The sequence below is a fragment of the Bos mutus genome, chromosome 15 (assembly GCF_027580195.1).
Source record: "Bos mutus isolate GX-2022 chromosome 15, NWIPB_WYAK_1.1, whole genome shotgun sequence".
NCBI lineage: Eukaryota > Metazoa > Chordata > Mammalia > Artiodactyla > Bovidae > Bos > Bos mutus.
In genome coordinates this window covers 65,452,365-65,471,889 of record NC_091631.1, presented here as the reverse complement: position 1 = coordinate 65,471,889, position 19,525 = coordinate 65,452,365, and the positions used below count along the sequence as shown (strand labels likewise).

Sequence of the window (19,525 nt, the reverse complement as noted above, 5' to 3'; positions counted from 1 at the left end):
TTGAAGGCTAAATTGACCTCTTGAGAATTATAAACTATTTTGATTATTGTTTCTCTTCTAGAAACACAGAAGCTTGAATGTAGCAAAGTACATGAACATTCTTCTTTTAGAGAGCACGGTCATGGGGACCGTCTATTACATTGTATGATGTGTAAATAGAAAACCGTAAGACTTGATTTGGAACTGACATTCACCGCAGCATTCTGTAAATTACAGGTCATTTTTTAGCAGGTACAACATTCTCTCCAAAAAACTGGCCATAACAGAAACACATTTCCTTGGACGAGGTACAGTTGTGCCTGGACCACCTTCTCCTCCTTCAGTCTTCACACCTGTAAGGCTTACCCGCTCACTTTCTTTAGATCTCTGTTCAGACATCAACTTCTCAAAGGTGCCTTTCCTAACCACTCCATACACAGTGACAGTTCTGCCTGTGCTCCCTAGTGCTGGATGGTACTTTTTCACTTGTTGCCCTCTGACACACTGTTTCTTTCTCTGCATCCGGCCGGCCTCACCTAAGTACAATATAAACTTCATTACGCCCAGCACTTTGCTCCGTTTGCTGCTGTGTAGTTCCAGCACTGTGAGCAGTGCCTGCTGCGTGGTAGAGGACTCCATAAATGCTTATCTTTAAGGGAATGAATGGATGAAGACGACCACTTTGGAGAACTCTTCCTTGTTGTCTTAGCTTTCCAACTGTTCTAACCCTTTAGGTCAATGATGTGTAATTTTGCATATATATTTGACTCATGTGCTCTGTGTGTGCTCATTCACTCAGTCATGTCCGAGTCTTTGATCCCACGGACTGCAGCCAACCAGGCTCCTCTGTCCACGGGATTTCCCAGACAAGGATACTGGAGTGGGTTACCATTTCCTTCTCCAGGGGATCTTCCTGACCCAGAGATCAGACCTGCGTCTCTGGTGTCTCCTGCATTGGCAGGTGGATTCTTTACCACTGTGCCACCTGGGAAGCACCATATTTGAATTACAGGTGGAAGTTATTTAAAAGAGTGAGTTAGGAATAATACAGACCAGGTTTTTTTTTTATCTTTTTTTTTAATGCTCACAGATAACTCTGATGCATAGACAAGATTGAGATTGCTTCAGAGTACCCCACTTCCAAAATATGCCTACGATTATGATTAAAAGGAGATCATCATAAAATTCTCTAAGCCTAGTATAGCATTTCTTTTATTTCACTCTTATCTATGTTTGTGTAATCATGCTGTTCTTAAAGTATGATTGGGCCATTGCAGAGTAGAAGGGGGCTCTATTGTTCAGTTTAAAGGATATTATACTGTGTGTTTCTCTTTGCTGCTGCTAAGTCGCTTCAGTCATGTCCGACTCTGTGTGACCCCAGAGATGACAGCCCACCAGGCTCCCCTGTCCCTGGGATTCTCCAGGCAAGAATACTGGAGTGGGTTGCCATTTCCTTCTCCAATGCATGAAAGTGAAAAGTGAAAGTGAAGTCGCTCAGTCGTGTCCGACTCTTAGCGACCCCATGGACTGCAGCCTACCAGGCTCCCCTGTCCATGGGATTTTCCAGGCAAGAGTACTGGAGTGGGGTGCCATTGCCTTCTCCAGTGTGTTTCTCTTTAGGTTACATCTAATTCTATCTAGTTTTAACTCAAGATCAACTTAAGAGAAGGTAAATTGTTTTGCAGAGAGAGCTTGCATATTTAAACAAAATACCTGAAATTATTTTAGATACCAGTGAAATTGACATAATATATTGGTCCAATGAGAATTTTTCATTCATACCAATATGTAAAAGTCAGCTTTCTCTAAAATTTTATGCTTTGCTTGCTGTGTTGTATAAAAACAGTAGAGTGAATGCTATAGAAACTGTAGAATATTTTCTAATATCTAACTTATACTGCTTTCATATTTATTCTGATTTGGTTAAGTATCACTGTTTTGAGTAACAGGTAAGAATTCAGTTGGTGTATTATTTTTGCTTAAATGGATGATGTTGGAATATTTGAAGAATCTTAGAAATAGGTCTCTTTGGAACTTAATCCTTCTTTCTCATTAGTCATACTCTTGATTTGTTTAAAATCCGAAGTTACCTTTTGTTTGGATATTTCATTGTGTGGATTAATAGGAGTCTGCATTTTTGAGATTTTTCAGTTTTAAAAGCAAAGCGTCAGTATCTTCCACCATTCACAAAAATTCCTTTTAGGAAAGGACTGACGTTCTTTTCTCCACCTGTTTTTGAGATAGTCATCTCTGAACAGAACTATTACAAATTTTGAGGAGTAAAGCATTTAATTAAAAAAAATTCATTTAAAAATCCTTTTTTCAGCTTATCCTTGCAGGGGCTCTCAGGATTGCTGACAGGGTGGAGTCAGGAAAGACGTCTGTGGTGGTGCACTGCAGCGATGGCTGGGACCGCACGGCCCAGCTGACTTCCCTGGCCATGCTCATGCTGGACGGATACTACCGCACCATCCGAGGGTTTGAAGTCCTCGTGGAAAAAGAGTGGCTGAGCTTCGGACATCGATTTCAGCTTGTGAGTGAAGAACCTTGACTCGGGGTATCACATGTGCATCTCACACAAGGCGTGTGAAGATCATGTCTTTTATTCACTTGATATTCATGTAAGACTGACCCTTTGTTCTAATGGGGTAAACTTCTCAACAGAAATTTGTCAGATTATTTAGAGGATCCTGAAGACGAGAGGTAAGATTCTCAGAGGCCTTGAAGCCCCCGAGAGTGTGGTTTTTGGCAGCATTTTCCTAGGTTAGCTGAAAGACTTTCTGAAATATGTTTGCCCAGATGCTGTCTCTAATGTTAGCTATTAGTATCCACTAGCAGTGTTTATTTAAAAAAACCTTGCAAGAAATGGACATTTGAAGGTAGTCTGCTGCTTTAAACTTGAACTATTAAATAAAATTGGTCATCTGGCATATCCATTCAGATGGCTTATATTTTTCAACTCTCTATAAAATGTACTTACCATGATAAGACTGTTAAAAGAGTGACGTTTCGGTCTTCCAGTGCTGCACATGTTCTTATAAGTGTAACCAAAATCATAAACATTTCAGACTGCTTGAAGCTGCAGTGGATTCCTAAATTGCTGACTCTGACTACCTACTCCATTTTCCCCCTCCTGATTGTTATCTGAAAGCAGGATTTGACAAAGCACATCTGATTCAGAGGGTATGTGCACATGTTTAATATAGGGTAATGATTCTCAAACTTTTTGATATCTGGACCTCTTTCCATTTTTAGCAATTATTGATGACCCCAAAGAACTTTGTTTATATCAGTATTTTCCATATTAGAAATTAAATTTTTTAAATGTATGTATTGTTTAAGGAAATAATCTATTTTCTTAGTCCATTTAGGCTACTTTATTTCTGTTTTGACAGCTGGAAGTCCAAGTTCAGAGTGCCAGCATGATAGGGTTCTGGTGAAGGCCCTCTTCCAGATTGCAGACTGCCAACCTTTCACTGTTATCTGTAATGGTGGGAGAGGGCTGGGGAGCTCTTTGGGGCCTGTCCCTTTTGATAAGAGCACTAGTCTCATTCATGAGGTTTCCACCCTCATGACCTTGGTAGCTCCTAAAACTATCAAATTGAGCATTCGATTTTCAATATGTGAATTTTGGGGGACACAAACATTCAACCCATAGTCCTCTTATATATTAGCATGAATAACACTTTAAAGAAGAGTAACTAGCATAATATGTTAGGCAAGCATAAGTTTTATGAGAAGTTTTATGAGAAGAGTGGCATTATTCTACATTTTTTACAAGTTTCTTTAATATCTGGCTTAATAGAAGATAAATTTCATATCTACTTCTGCATTCAGTCTGTTGCAATATGTTCTGTTGATTGAAGACATGAGGAAAATTTGACCACATGCAGATAATATAGGTTGAAAAGGGTATTTTAATTTTTCCGGAGAATTGTGGATAGTCTTTGCTGCTGTGCCAAAACTTGACAAATGGAAGCTTCTTAGTGGTTATTTGTAATGTGGAATCTAAAACTAGCTCGATGAGTTTTTTGGTGTTTGTTCTATTAAATTCCATTGGTGTGTCTTGCATTTTGAATAAGTAGATTTTTTACCTTGCATGACTTTGTAATATCATGTGTTGGTAATTGGGAAAATACTGGCTTACTGATTTACACAGCTCCTCCAGTCTTAATGCATTTCATTATATATCATAAAATCACAGATATTAATACTACTACTAATTTTATCAGAAGAGTCTTTTAAGTACTATCAAACTCAGGTAAATTTTTCCCTCAAATTTAACTTTGATTCAACAGCTTGAATTTCATCATTGGTAACAAATACTGTCCATTGTTTTCCTTGAAGTGACACATTCACTTTTGTACATTTCCAAAAAAGATATCTACAAGATATTCAGGTCTTAGTAACCATAATTCATATATCAGTTGTTCTTTCAAGTTAAAATGATGGTCCATGGAAAGCTGTGTTTCCTGCATTCTACTTAAGTCTGCAACAGAAGCATGTTATGTGTACTTCCCATTTTGTTACATAGGATACTTAAAAAATTATACTCCAAGGTGGAGATTTATTAAAGTTAATAAGAATTTTTACTGCTTCATCAAAGACATGGGCTTCAGAGAGATTGGCTTTTTTTCTTCATTTAACTGTAAGTGTTTGGTAGGGCAAACATAATAACTATAGTATAGCTTGATTCCAATGCCTTGTTTCCTGATTTCCTCCTAAGGTACCAAAAGTTTTCTTCCCTCATCACCTTTACACCATTCTGGAGGAGGACATGGCAACCCACTCCAGTATTCTTGCCCGGAGAATCCCCATAGATATAGGAGCCTAGTGGGCTGCAGTCCATGGGGTTGCAAAGAGTCGGACACAACTGAGCAACTAAGCACGGCACAGTGCAAATGTCAACCCACTGAAAAAGGCAAAGCATGTCTTAGTAATATGAAAATAGTTTTGAACTCTCAGACCTCTCCCACTGCTGGAAGTCTGGATCACTCTTTTAGAATCACTGCCTTGGGTTATAGGGTAGGTGTTTATCTCAGTCATCTGGAGCAGAGGTCCTCAGAGGAGAAAAAAGATAAGAAAGTAGGTGAGTGCATGCTTGAGGGGAGATGTCAAGCATTTTTTAAAAGTTTTCAGGGGTTTGTGCTGATGTGATTCTTTTTGAAAGACCGCCTGGAGCTCCAATGCAGTAGGTCCCCCTCATGCCCTGGCCAAGGTGCTAAAGGAGACCTGTGCTTCCTGGGGCTAGTGTACCAGGAACTGTTAATGTTCAGGGCATAGTAAATCTTCAGGACAAAAATCTGGGCTCTGAGGTCTGACTTCCCGTCTCCCATTGTCAGCTTTTTAGGATCTAAGCTTCATTTGTTAAACACACTTGTAATTCCTGTTACAGGTGTCTCCTGCCAGGAAATAATTGGACAGGTTGCAGATTGAAATGCTAATAGACATTTCTCCTTGGTGGAATTGAGTGATTTCTGTTTTCCTTGCAGTGTTCTTTCAAAAAGATTTTCTGAATTTATAAAATATTGAGCAAATGTTACTTTTCTTGAAAAATAAAGTTATTTTCATCAAAAAGGTGAAAAATCCTACAAAGCTTATATAATATTTCACTCTTTGCTTCAGAGAGTTGGCCATGGAGATAAGAACCATGCAGATGCAGACAGATCACCCGTTTTTCTTCAATTTATTGACTGTGTCTGGCAGATGACAAGACAGGTAATTTATCTGGGATATCCATTCTTAGATCTCTCTTTTAAGCTATCCAGTCAGAGTTGCGTTTGGTCACTGACTATCTTAAATTTCATGTAAAGTAGAAGTTCTTATAAGTTTCCTAGATACTAGAAGTATTATCACATTAAATTATTTCATTTAATATTTTTAACTTATGTTAAATAATGATAATATATTCACTCAAAAATTCATTTATACATTGCTAAAGTCTGGTGGGCTGCAGTCCATGGGGTCACTACAAGTTGGACGCGACTGAGCGACTTCACTTTCACTTTTCACTTTCACACAATGGAGAAGGAAATGGCAACCCACTCCAGTGTTCTTGCCTGGAGAATCCCAGGGATGGCAGAGCCTGGTGGGCTGCCGTCTATGGGGTCGCACAGAGTTGGACACGACTGAAGCGACTTAGTAGTAGTAGTAGTAGTAGTAAAGGAGGTAAAGAAATGAAATAGGCAAGATAACTCAAAATGAACTCCTATTTTAGGCAGTTTTGATGAAAAAATGTGTTTAGATGGAAATCATGGCAACATATAGATGAAATAGATTCAGTTTTTTTGTTTTTAGGTATGGAGCGAGAGATTATGTGCTTTAGAGCCATCAACATTCTAGAAAATGATTTAAAATATTACCGTGAATACAGGTTTAGTGTTTTGGAAAGATACAAGAGGAGATTGAAAAACACCTGATTTATGGGATAACTTTACTAATGAGGTAAAGAGTTCATGTCTTAAAGATGTTTAACACATGATAAATGATCTGAGAACCCCAAAGTTAGGTACAGCTCAGTGGTATATCAGTTATTTATCCAGGAGTTTTATTAGACCTCAGACCACTGGGAGCCTGGTTGGTTTTTCGTTGGACTGCCATGGGAATGTCCAGTAGGGCACTTGCTGGCTGTGCTTGGCATTAGCATTATATTTCAGCTTCAATAAAATATTCTTTACTTCATTAAGAGAAAAACTAAATAAGACTTTTTTTTTTTTTTTTTTTTTAATCATTTGGCTGTACCTCTATATTGGCAGTGTGGAGTCTTACCCACTGGACTGCCAGGGAAGTCCGGACCCACTTTTAACTATTACCATATTCTATTTTAAGATAGTATTTGACAGTGTTGGGAAAAATCACATATGCCTTATCAGGGGACTACAAAAGGCATCGCTGATGGTTAAGTGTACTGCTTTCCAGGGAGAATATCTTGAAAGGAGCAACTCTTGCTTCTGGTATATTTTTTAGAAAAACAAAATAGATCACATTTACCAATTGCATAGGAGAATACATGACAAATATATTTCTTTCTTAGTAATTGTGTTAACTTTTTATATGCCATACATCTAAAAGCAGTTTACTCTTGATTTTGAGCTTAAGTTGCTAAGTAATGTTAAATCTTATTTCACTGATAGAACTTAAAATACACTATATATGTATAAGTAAAAAAAAATGTATTTTTTGTTACATAAGTGTATATAATAAATACACTTTATTATACATGTCTGCTTATGTTTTTCTTTGGTATTTTCCTCCTGACCATGTGAGATAGTAATAATGTTTGTTGGCAGTCATCAGTTTTATAAATAATTGAATGTTTGTGCAGAGACTTAAATAGCAAATTTATCAAAAGGACCAGTTGTGTTACAATTAGCCAGATTCTATGTCTCCTCCTGCCCTCATCATCATCTCTCACTGCTGGGATCAGGAAGCTGGATGAAGGGCCCTTCAGATTTTAAACATATAAGGAGAACAAAATATTCCTTCTCTGCTCAGGATTTTAAAAACAATAGCAGCAACTAATGTTCTATTTAAATAATGCTATTTTAGTTGTGTTTGTGAGGAAATTCCACTAATTAAGCTGTTTTCTCATAACTGAGCTAATAGTTTTGCCAAGAAGATGAAAGGCTAATCATGGGCTTAACTTCTTTGAATTGCTATGTAATAATGTAGGGTGCATTCATGGTTGGCTAATAAATAAGCTGTTTAAGTAACAGTACAGGAGATGGGATTTATTCTGTAAATGAATGGATGGAATTTGACAAAGTTTTTATGATTAATTGGCTTTATGTTGGCATGTGCTTTATCACCTGCTTCATTCACTTCAGAACTACAAAAATTATTATTCAAGAGTAAATTGTTTAAGAAGATAAATTTGCCTTGTTATCCTGCTTATAAATTTAGGAAATTTGAAGGCAAAGTTGTCTTCACTCTTGTCCCTTCTGTGTGCAGTTTGTGCTGTTTTCACCCACTCTCGGGCAGAGATCGTTGTAGGAAAACTTGGCACCAGTATTTATTTACTAAGCCCACAATCCAGATATTCATGGAATTCCTTTTCACAGTCCTATAAATGGTACAGTCTTACATAGAAGCTTTCAAATAATTCTTGAAACAGTAAATGGTTAGGATGGATTATACTAAATCCCTTACCTTCCTGGGATCTGTAATTGGGCCTTGATAAATTACCCCCAAATTGTGTTGTTTGTGTAAGACATCCAGTCAAACACCTGTCCTAGTTAAAGAGAGTGAATTTTCTCTTTTAAGAAAGGCTGCCAAAGTACTGGATTATAAGATATGGTTTGAGTGCATGTTCCTTGAAAAGATGAGTAAGGTTGGCTTTTAAACGAGCCACACATCTCCTTTTCTCGAGACATTGATATTTTTTGTGTAATTCCTAAAAACTATGCTGTTGAAAATTTAAAGAAAAATCTTACTATGTTGCTTATGGTCATTCTTGGCAGAGAAAGACAAGTCAGATCAGCCTCAAGTTGCGGGTTAACTGATATAAATGGACAGAAGAACAGCAAGATCAGAGCATTCAGATTCTTACTGTACAAGAAAAGGAGATATTAGGAGAAATTATCTCAGCAAAGTGATATTTGCTGAAAACCAAGCAAATATTAATATTAATAATACTGTAATAGCTTAGAAATATATAGTTTTTGAATACTGTTTAGCCTAATTTTAAGAAGTTTTACAAAGCACCCCCCAATGTACAGGGATGAACATGCTTGGGAAGCTGTCCTAATTATTTCGTGTGTTTTGCTGTTTGATTTGCAGTTTCCTACAGCATTTGAATTCAATGAGTATTTTCTCATTACCATTTTGGACCACCTGTATAGCTGTTTATTCGGAACATTCCTCTGTAACAGTGAACAGCAGAGAGGCAAAGAGGTAACACACGACCCCTGCCTGTCCCGCCTGTCTCTATACATGCTTTCTCTAGTGAGTGCAGCCTGGGATGGCGTTCAGCGGAACAGTTGTTCTTTTGCATGATGCCTTTGGCCATGTGTTCTTTTATATACTGTAGTATGCTCACTTCTTTCCACACGTCTGAGCTTGATCCATCTTAAAGCACCTCTGTCATGAGGATGGGTCGGAGGCAGCGTCTGCTGAATGGAACTCAAGTATGTGGTGTCTTAGGAGCGCTCGTGTACCTGTTACCACACTTCCTGCAGGATGGAAGTCCATCAAAAGCAGGGGCAGCAAGATATAATTAGCAAAAAATACACATTTGAATGAACGCACAGCTCAATTCCCAAATACATTCTCATACATATGAACCATTTTAGTTTTTTTTAAATTGTAAAATAATAGCATAAAACATTCAAACACTGAGAAGATATTAAGGAGAAAGTTAAATTTCTTACCCCACTTGCCGAGGGATACCACTTTTCAGTGGTTGGTATTATTTATAAGAAATGTAGAACGATTACGTTTCAAGTTTTACTTCTGTGTTCCTCAGAACACATCTGCCTTATGTATGAAGTTCTAAATTATCTTGATTAGTGTCTCCCGCTGCTTCAATTTCCATTCTTAAAAAATGTGACTCTCAAATAGGTTTTTCATGCTTTTCTGTAAAGCCTAGTGGCAAAGAATGCTTGGTCTGGAGCTAGGCTGCCTGGGTTCAAATCTTAGATCTTTCACTTACTGTGTGAAGTTGAGCAAGTGAATTTCAGCTTCTGTAAAGTAGGGATAATAGTACTTAACTTATGTACTTACTAGTGCTTACTGTTGTGAGGATTAAATAAAATAAACCATACAAAACACTGCGATAATGGCCATTAGTAAGTGCTTCCTGGACTAGAAGTTCCTTGAAGATAGATGCTAAATTTTTAAAATCACCCTTACATCTTCAGTAAATATTTCTATGCACACAAGCCAATCAAGAATTTATTGAATGTTAGATAATCAGTGGATAACTTCCAAAGATACTTTTAGTTTTTGAGAGCCTCAAGTAGGATTTACTATATCTTAAAAAAAAAATGTTTTTAAAACTGAGCTATAATTTGCATTCCATAACATTCACTTTCAAAGCATATAATTTAGTGATTTTCAGCATATCTAGAGTTGTATAGTCATCACCACCATTAATTTCAGAACATTGGGAAGAAACCCCATGCCTGTTAGTAGTTACTACCTGCCCATTCCCGTCTCCTCTCAGACCCTAGCAGACTCCGTAATCTCTGTTGGTTTGCCTCTTCCGGACGTTTCATAGAAGTGGAATCACTTGGGATGTGGCCTTTGTGTCTGGCTTTTTTGAATTAGCATACTGTTTTCCAGGTTCAGTTTGTTTTTATCACCATTATTTCAGTTCCTTTTTATTACTGAATGACACCCCGTTGTACCGTTGTCGCATTGCATCCGTCTACCGGTGATGGACTCGGATTGCTTCTACGTTTCGGTCGTTGTGCCCGATGGCCGCTCTCACCATTGTGCACAGGGTTGCTTGTGCATGTGTTTTCACTCGTCTTGGATGTATCTAAAGGGTGGAATTGCTGCTATGGTAACTCTGTTTACCTTTTTGGGGAGCTGCACTGTTTTCCACTGCTCTCTAATTTTAATCGAAGTGGTGCTGTTGCCAAAGTGTCTGAGTTCTGTCCCTCTAAAACAGTTTAAATGATCCCAAATGCCTTTTGACAAATTTCATCTAAAGTACCATTAGCTTGTGTAGTGGAGAACCTTAACCTATTTTTCCTTCTTATAGAATCTTCCCAGGAGGACTGTGTCGCTGTGGTCTTACATAAATAGCCAGCTGGAGGACTTCACTAATCCCCTCTACGGGAGCTATTCCAATCACGTCCTTTACCCAGTAGCCAGCATGCGCCACCTAGAGCTCTGGGTGGGATATTATGTAAGGTGGAACCCCCGGATGAAGCCCCAGGTATATGCCCTGCAATATCCAGTGAGAGGTTTTATCCAGGCAGTTGTATGAATTACTTTTGTCCCCTATACAGTGGCTAGAAAAGTTATCTGTGCATATTTAAAATTTCCATTTTTTCCTGTTAACAGTCACGGTGGGATAGTAGAAGAAGCACTGCGGTAGGGATGAGTGGTGCCCTGGCTCTGTTGTGACTGGCTTTTTGGCCTTGCACAGGTCACTCCTGCTCATTCTCATCTTCTCTCCTCCGTTAAATGAGGATGCTGGGCCGGATAACTTGTAGAGGTTGGGGAAAATGCTTTAGGGGAGTTAAAAGCCATTTTTTAAAACGTTACAGAATATTTGCTGCCTAGAACTGTTTAAAGGACTAAAAGTCTGCAACTAAATGACAGGAAATCTTTAAGTATTGGCTTTTAGATTATGTCGTTACTTAATTATTTGTTGCATTTGGCCAAGCACCAGTTTCAGGGTGTTCTGTGGAAAGAAACACCTGGGGAGACCAGGGAGGCCAGTGAAAGAGCTGCGGGTCAGTGGAGTTGTTGAAGTTGGTTTTCACTGCTGTTCGGGAAAGGTGGGCGTGGTCGCATAGCTGAAAGGACACACTGGACATTTAGGGACGAAGCTAAATACCAGAATGATTTGACTTCGGGTTTGTTCCGGATTGCTTAGTTAAGTAACTTTATGGTATTGCTCTCGTAGGAGCCCATTCACAACAGATATAAAGAACTTCTTGCTAAACGGGCAGAGCTTCAGAAGAAAGTAGAGGAGCTACAGAGAGAGATTTCCAACCGATCAACCTCATCGTCAGAGAGAGCCGGCTCCCCGGCGCAGTGCGTCACGCCTGTGCAGACGGTCGTGTGATGCGCCGCTCGATGGGGCGCGGTCGCCGTGAACTCTGATGACAGTGGCAGCTTCATGAGGAGGAGGGCTTCTGAACATAGAACCCGTCTGGGAGAGAACTTCAGTCACTTTATTTATTTCAGATCTCTCTAGGATGAGTTCAGAACTGTAGCGGTGCAGGTGGTTTAAGGGAAATAACCTCACGTGTAATTACATGATTACAACACTAATCTTCTAAGTCGCCCAAAGAATATTAAAATGCTTGAATCCTGGCTCCACAGTGGGAAAAAGTTTCTGATTTTCAAAGGAAAATACTGTCTCAGAAGTTTTGGTGTCTGCTAAAATCAAAACACAAACTACTTGAGAACAACACTTCTTGGCGGAAGAGCGCTCATTGCACAGAAGGTGGAGCATCAGTCTTCCAACCAATCCTGACATTCCGTGGACTTGGGCATACTGGGCCCCGTGTAGATAAATCAAGATGGGTTAATGCTCCTTTCTCAACACCATGGGTTTGTCTTTTTTGTAGTAAGTAATTTACTTTTACCATTCAAAACCCATGTTCTTCATATGTAATAGGGTATATGATATTGAGTATATTATAGTGTAGTAGTAGTTGAAAATTATTGCTGTCATTATTTATGTGCTTAATTTAAGATATATTAGGTAGCTATTCCAAAACGATGCCTTACAGATGTGCTTGGGAGGAGACTGCAGGGGAGAGAGTGGCAGCCGTCCAGGATTTCAGAGAGTTCCACATCCTTCAGATCAGTTACTGAAAACATCATGAAACATATTTTGAAAACTCATTATCTGCCCTACTTTATCTTATTTACTTTTTTGTATGTGTTTGAAGACAGAAGTTAATTGTTGAGTTTTGAGGCTCTATTTAAAAGTTTAGTAGGATTGACGTTTTTATGAAGTCTGTATAAAGAGCATATGATGAGAAGTACTGTGCTCAAATTTTACATGAAATATTTTACTGCTACTTTCCTTTGCAAATTCTGTAATTCCACCAAATGATTAAGTCTACCAAAGAACTTATTGCATGTAAAGATATATTACAATCTCCATGCCAGTAAAGGGAATCCTGCCTCACTTTTTGCCTGCTACAGGAAGAGTCTAGCGCTGGTATAAACACTCAACTCCCTGGTGTCTGTTTTACTCTGTATAAGAGCCATATGTTATATACTGTAACACAAAGGAGCTTCTTGTCCCTTGGGTCTTTAATTAAAAGAAAATTTCAACTGACTTTTAAACTTTGTCCTTGTTCTAAATTGTCTTAAGTTGCATTTGCAGAAATTTTTTTTTTTTTTTTTTTTTGAGGAAAGGGTGTTTCATAGCAGCTGCTTTAAGAGAAATGTTCAATTTGAACTGACAGGGAATTCCCTGGTAAGTCCAGGGATTAGAACTCTGCACTTCCACTGCAGGGGGCATAGGTTCCACCCTGACTGGGGAACTAAGATCCTACATGCTGCAGCCAAAAAAAAGATATGTAAAATTTGAACTGATAAATAATACTCAAAAATAGCATTTTTTTACTCGTTAACTCAGTAGACTGAACCTATGCCCTGCTCTTGATTTTGCAATGAGTAAGTATAATTTCTGTTATTAATATATCCAATATTAGTAATAAAGGACAGAAATAATATGGACCTAACAGAAGCAGAAAATTTTAAAAACAGATAGCAAAAATATACAGAAAAACTATACAAAAAAGGTCTTAATGACCAGGATAACCACAATGGTGTCATCACTCAACTAGAGCCAGACACCCTGGAGTGTGAAGTCAAGTGGGCCTTAGGAAGCATTACTACAAACAAAGGTAGTGGAGGAGATAGAATTCTAGCTGAGCTCTTTAAAATCCTAAGAGATGATGTTGTGAAAGTGCTGCACTCAGTCTGTGAGCAAATCTGGAAAATTCAGCAGTGGCCACAGGACTGGAAAAGTTCAGTTTTCATTCCATCCCAAAGAAGGGCAGTGCCAAAGAATGTTCAAACTACTGCCCAAGTGCACTCATTTCACATGCCAGTAAGGTAATGCTTAAAATTCTTTAAGCTAGGCTGCAATAGTACGTGACCCTAGAACTCCAGATGTACAAGCTGGATTTCGAAAAGGCAGAGGAACCAGAGATCAAATTGCCAGCATCCATTGGATCATAGAAAACAAAGAAATTCCAAAAAAAAACATCTACTTCTGCTTTATTGACTACACTAAAGCCTTTGACTGGGTGGATGACAACAAACTGGAAGATTCTTCAAGAGATGGGAATACCAGACCACCTTACTGCCTCCTGAGAAACCTGTATGCTGGTCAAGGAGCAACAGTTAGTATTGGACATGGAACAACAGACTGGTTCCAAATTGGGAAAGGAGTATGTCAAGGCTGTGTATTGTCACCCTGCTTATTTAACTCACATTTGGAGTACATCATGGGAAATGCCAGGCTGGATGAAGCTCAAGTTCTATCAAGATTTTTGGAGAAATATCAATAACCTCAGATGTGCAGATGACACCACCCTAATGGCAGAAAACAAAGAACTAAAGAGCCTCTTGATGAAAGTGAAAGAGGAGAGTGAAAAAGCTGGCTTAAAACTCAACATTTAGAATACTATGATCATGGCATCTGGTCCCATCACTTCATGGCAAATAGATGCACAGACAGTGACAGACTTTATTTTCTTGGGCTCCAGAATCACTGCAGATGGTGACTGCAGCCATGAAATTAAAAGATGCTTGTTCCTTGTAAGAAAAAGCTATGGCAAACCTAAACAGCATACTAAAAAGCAGAGACATCACTTTTCCAATGAAGGTTTGTATAGTCAGAGCTAAGGTTTTTCCAGTAGTTATGTGTGGATTTGAGAGTTGAACCATAAAGAAGGCTGAGCACCAAAGAACTGATGCTTTTGAACTGTGGTGTTGGAGAAGACTTGAGAGTCCCATGGACTCAAGGAGATCAAACCAGTCAATCCTAAAGGAAATCAACCCTGGATATTCATTGGAAGGACTGATGCTAAAGCTGAAGCTCCAATACGTTGGCCACCTGATGTGAAGAACTGACTTATTGGAAAAGACCCTGATGCTGGGAAAGATTGAAGGCAGGAGAAGTGGGTGACAGAGGATGAGATGGTTGGATGGCATCACTGACTTAATGGACATGAGTTTGAGGAAACTCCAGGAGATGGTGAAGGACAGGGAGGCCTGGCGCGCTGCAGGCCATGGAGTTGCAAAGAGTCGGACACAACTGAGTGACTGAACAACAGTAAGCAAAAGTGGTACCATGATGATTTGGTCATTGCCTGAAATTTGTTACAAGAATGTTTATAACAGTATTGACATGACCAGTCCGTTAATATTAAAGCTACGTTTTCTACTCCAAATACTTTCTAAATCCGTTCTCCATCCATTTTGCGATTTCCCTCACTTACCTTTGCGGGAGTCTCCGAAATGCAGTGCCTATAAGATGACCCTGTAGTGAAGACGTCAGCATCATGATGGCACAAGTGCTTCCTTTTCTCTCCCTTTTACTTGTAACGAATCAGACATGCATAACCGGACAGAAGTGCCTCTGCACAGCACACCAGGACACCTGAGATTCCTCCATCTGCGTATCTGAAACTGGCTGGATGAATCCCCAGAGGAGGCTCGGGAGCCGGAGATTTGTGGTGACACCGGCTGCAGCGGCAGCGCCGACCTGCCCAGCAGAGGAGGGGCAAAGTGAAAGGGGCGAGTACAAGTCTGCCCAGCTCTGGGGCTGCAGTTGGAGGGTCCCACTGCTCTTCAGCAACACCCTGGGTTTCTGAGGAGAATCTCCATGACAGACCAGTAGTTAGTAAAGAGATTGAATCAGTAATCAAAAAATCAAAAATGCCACAACACAGAAAGCTGCAGAGCCAGATGGCTTCCTTGGTGAATTCTAGCAGTCATATAAAGAATCAATACAATCTTCCTCTTGCAAATACTGAGGAGGAGGGAACAATTGCACTTATCTACAAGTACATTGATACCAAAACCAGATGAGGATACAAGAAAATTAGACTCGTATCTCTGCTGAATATAGATACAGAAATCCTCTTAGCAAACCAAATTCAAGAACACATAAAAAGGATTATATACCATGACCAAATGGGACTGATCCCTAGTATGTAAGGATGGCTTAACATATGCAAATCAGTAAATGTAATATATCATGTCAGTAAAGTGAAAGAAAAGCTACATGACCATTTCAGTAGATGCAAAAAAAGATAAACATCTTCCACGACAAAATACAACATCCTTTCATGATAAGAACCTTTAACAGATTGGGTAAAAAAAGAACATATCTCAGTAAAGGCTGTATGCCCCAAACCAACAGCTATCAATGGAGAAATGCTGAAAGTTTTCCCTCTAAGATCAAGAAGACAGTGAGGCCCACTCTCACCACTCTTGTTCATTATAGTATTGGAATTCCTAGTTAGAGCAGCTAGGCAAGACAGAGAAAAGGCATCCAAAATCAGGAAGGAAAGAGTAAACTTCTCTATTTGCTGATGATTTGATTTTATACGGATATAATTGTGGTGTCAACCAAAAAACTATTGGAACTAATCAACATTTTCAATAAAGTTATATCATGCAGAAGTCAGTTGTATTCCTTTACAATAATGATGAAGTACTGAAAACTGTCCCACTCAAAATAGCATTAAAAGCAGTAAACTGTTGAGGAAAAGTTTAAGCTAGGAAAGTGAAAGATCTGTACAATGAAAACTACAAGACTTTGTTGAAGGAAATCAAAGAGGACACAAATGGAAACACATCCTATGCCCATAGAATCGAAGAATTAAAATCGTTAAGATGACTGTTACTGCTCAAAGCTATCTATAGATTGAGTGCAGTTCCCATGAAAATACCAAAGGCATTCTTTACAGACACAGAAGAAACAATCCAAAATTTTTTGTGGAACCACAAAACAAAACCCCAAATAGCCAAAACAATCCTGGGTAAAAAGAACTAAGCTGTGGGAATCATGTTTTCAGATTTCAAACTATACTATTAATACAAAACCACAGTAATAAAAACAGTATGTTACTGGCACAAGAAATAGACACACTGACCACTGGAATAGAAAGACCAGAATTAAATCCCACTGAGAGAAAAGGCAAAGTATTGGTAGCTTAGTCATGTCCACCTCTTTGTGACCCCCATGGGCTGTCGCCTGCCAGGCTCCTGTGTCCATGGAACTCTCCAGGCAACAATACTGGAGTGGGTTGCCATTTCCTTCCCCAGGGGATCTTCCTGACCCAGGGATTGAACTTTGGTCTCCTGCATTGCAGGCAGATTCTCTGCCATCTGAGTCACCAGGGAGGCCCCCAGTCAACGAACATTTGATGAGGGAGCCAGAACACCCAGTGGGGAAAGGTAGTCTCTTCAATAAAGTTCTGGGATACTGGAGAAACACATGCAGAACAAACCAAATTGGATGCCTGTGCTGTGCTTAGTCGTGTCTGGCTTTTTGCCACCCTGTGGACTGTAGCCCACCAGGCTCTGCCGTCTATGGGGATTCTCCAGGCAAGAATACTGCAGTGGATTGCCATGCCCTCCTCCAAGCAATCTTCCCAACCCAGGGATCGAACTCCTGCATTGCAGAAGATTCTTTACCTTCTGAGCCACCAGGGAAGCCCAAGAATACTCAAGTGGATAACCTATCTGTTCTCCAAGGGAACTTTCTGACCCAGGAATCAAACTGGGGTCTCCTGCATTGCAGGTGGATTCTTCAGCTGAACTAGCAGGGAATCCCAAATCGGATGCCTACCTAACGCCATTCACAAAACTTAAATAGTGGTGTTGTGAATAAAACAGCCTAATGTGATATTAATAAGGCAATGAGGGGCAATTTTTGAAATGTAATCAAAGAAGGCCTGCTTTGAATATATTAACATAAATCATACATTAAAATAATTAACTTGAATCAAAGCCTTAAACCTAAGACCTGATGCCATAAAACTTCTAGAAGGGAAGATGCGCAATATTGGTCTTGGCAATGATATTTTCTGGACATGATGCTAAAAGCACAAACAGAAGCAGAAAAGAAGGGAGACTACATCAAACTCAGAAGCTTCTGCACAGCAAGAGAGAGAAAGGATGAAAAAAATAGGCTAGTGAAAGGGAGAAAATTTTTACACCCCAGAGTAAGTCCCACTATAACAAACCTTCAAGCTGGGACTCTCAAAGACACAAACAGGCCTTCACAGGGCCAATCACGTAAGTTCAGGTGTCTGGCGTACATAATCGTGCCTGCATCCTCTACAAGTGGTTGTGCGTTTGTGCACTTTGCTGTACACTACCATAGTGTACAGTACTTTATTTCAAGCCCAGGATGCACAGAAGCAAGCATAAAAGCAGTGGTGTATAACCAACTGTGTGAGTTGGGTACCTAGGCTAACTTTGTTGTACTTACAAACTGGACCTATGAATGTGCTCTTGGAATGGAACTGGTTCATACGTAGGGGACTTACTGTATTAAATAAGAGGTTAATATCCAAAATATATTTAAACAAAAATGCAACTGAGTAACAATGAAAAAAATCCAAATGAAAAATGGACAAAACTAAATGGACATTTTTCCAAAGAGGACATCAGAGTAGTCCATGGGTACATGAAAAGATGTTCAGCATGCCTAACCTGCAGGGAAATGGAAATAAAAACCACAGTGAGGTACCAACCATACCTGTTAGAATGGTTATCATCAAGAAGATACGTAACAGGTGCTGTCTGGTGAGGCTGTGGAGAAAAGGGAACCCTTATACAGTTGCCAGTTAAGAGGGGTGAACTGTGCAGGTCCACTCGGATGTTTTTCAATAGTTAGATACTACAGTACGACATGATCTGAGGTTGGATTTGTGGGTGCAGACATACTGTTCAAGGGTTAACTGTACACAGTTGATGGAAATGTAAACTGGTCCAACTTTTATGTAAAATACAGAGGTTCATCAAAAAATTAAAAATAGATCTCATACTTCCAGGTAAGGAACCAAAGTAAGTGAAAATAGGATTTCAAAGAAAATAATGCATTATTCCCATGTTTACTGCAGCATTATTCACAGCAGCCAAGATATGGAAGCAACCTAAATCCATCAGTGAGTGAATGGATACAAATAATGGATATATACACACAGAATATTATTCAGCCTTGAGAAAGGATTCCAGTCATTTGCAACATGGAGGAGCCCTGAGCACATTACGCTAAGTCAGAGAAGGACACTGTATGGTCTCATATGTTGACTCTAAAAACATCAAACTTATAAAAATCAGTAAAATAGTGGTTAGCAGGAGATGGACAAGATTGATGTTAAGGGTACAAACTTGCAACAAGTAGTAAATAACCCATAGAGAGAATGCACAATATAATGAGTGCAGACAACAATATTGAACTATAGTTATATAATGTGATAAATGGCACTACAGTGGCAATCATATTACAATATATAAATGTATCAAAGTAACACACTATACACCTTGAATTTGTACATTACATGTCAAATTTGTTCTATTTGAAAACCTTACAATAAAGATGTTTTTAACAAAGCTACTTACAAGCTGTGTTCCAGCAGTGTCATTTCAGGGATTGGAAGTGACACCCATTTTGAAATGCATGTAGTTAAGTATTTAGGAAGACATAATAAAGATTGTTTCCAACAAAGCTACTTGATGCTGTATTCAGCAGTATTATTTCAGTGCATGCAAGTGATACCCATTCTGTAATGCATGTGTTCAAACAAACACACTTGTAATAAAGGTGTTCCTAACAGAACTAAAAGATAATCCACTGGGGTGTGTTTGGAAGCTGGGGAGA

General features: G+C 39.1%; 1 protein-coding gene across 4 annotated transcripts in view; it reads left to right on the top strand.

Moving 5' to 3' along the window:
- Nucleotides 1–12,949, top strand: part of MTMR2 (myotubularin related protein 2) — a 110,344-nt gene extending 97,395 nt beyond the window's left edge. For all 4 annotated transcript variants that reach the window (XM_005899500.2, XM_005899501.2, XM_070384300.1 and 1 more), the window contains 5 exons: nt 2,306–2,512; nt 5,605–5,697; nt 8,758–8,871; nt 10,685–10,861; nt 11,558–12,949. In XM_005899500.2, coding sequence (XP_005899562.1) covers nt 2,306–2,512; nt 5,605–5,697; nt 8,758–8,871; nt 10,685–10,861; nt 11,558–11,719 — 753 coding nt within the window. In that variant the 3' untranslated portion in view covers nt 11,720–12,949. The remainder of the gene's footprint in view (nt 1–2,305; nt 2,513–5,604; nt 5,698–8,757; nt 8,872–10,684; nt 10,862–11,557) is intronic.
- Nucleotides 12,950–19,525: the final 6,576 nt, after the last annotated feature.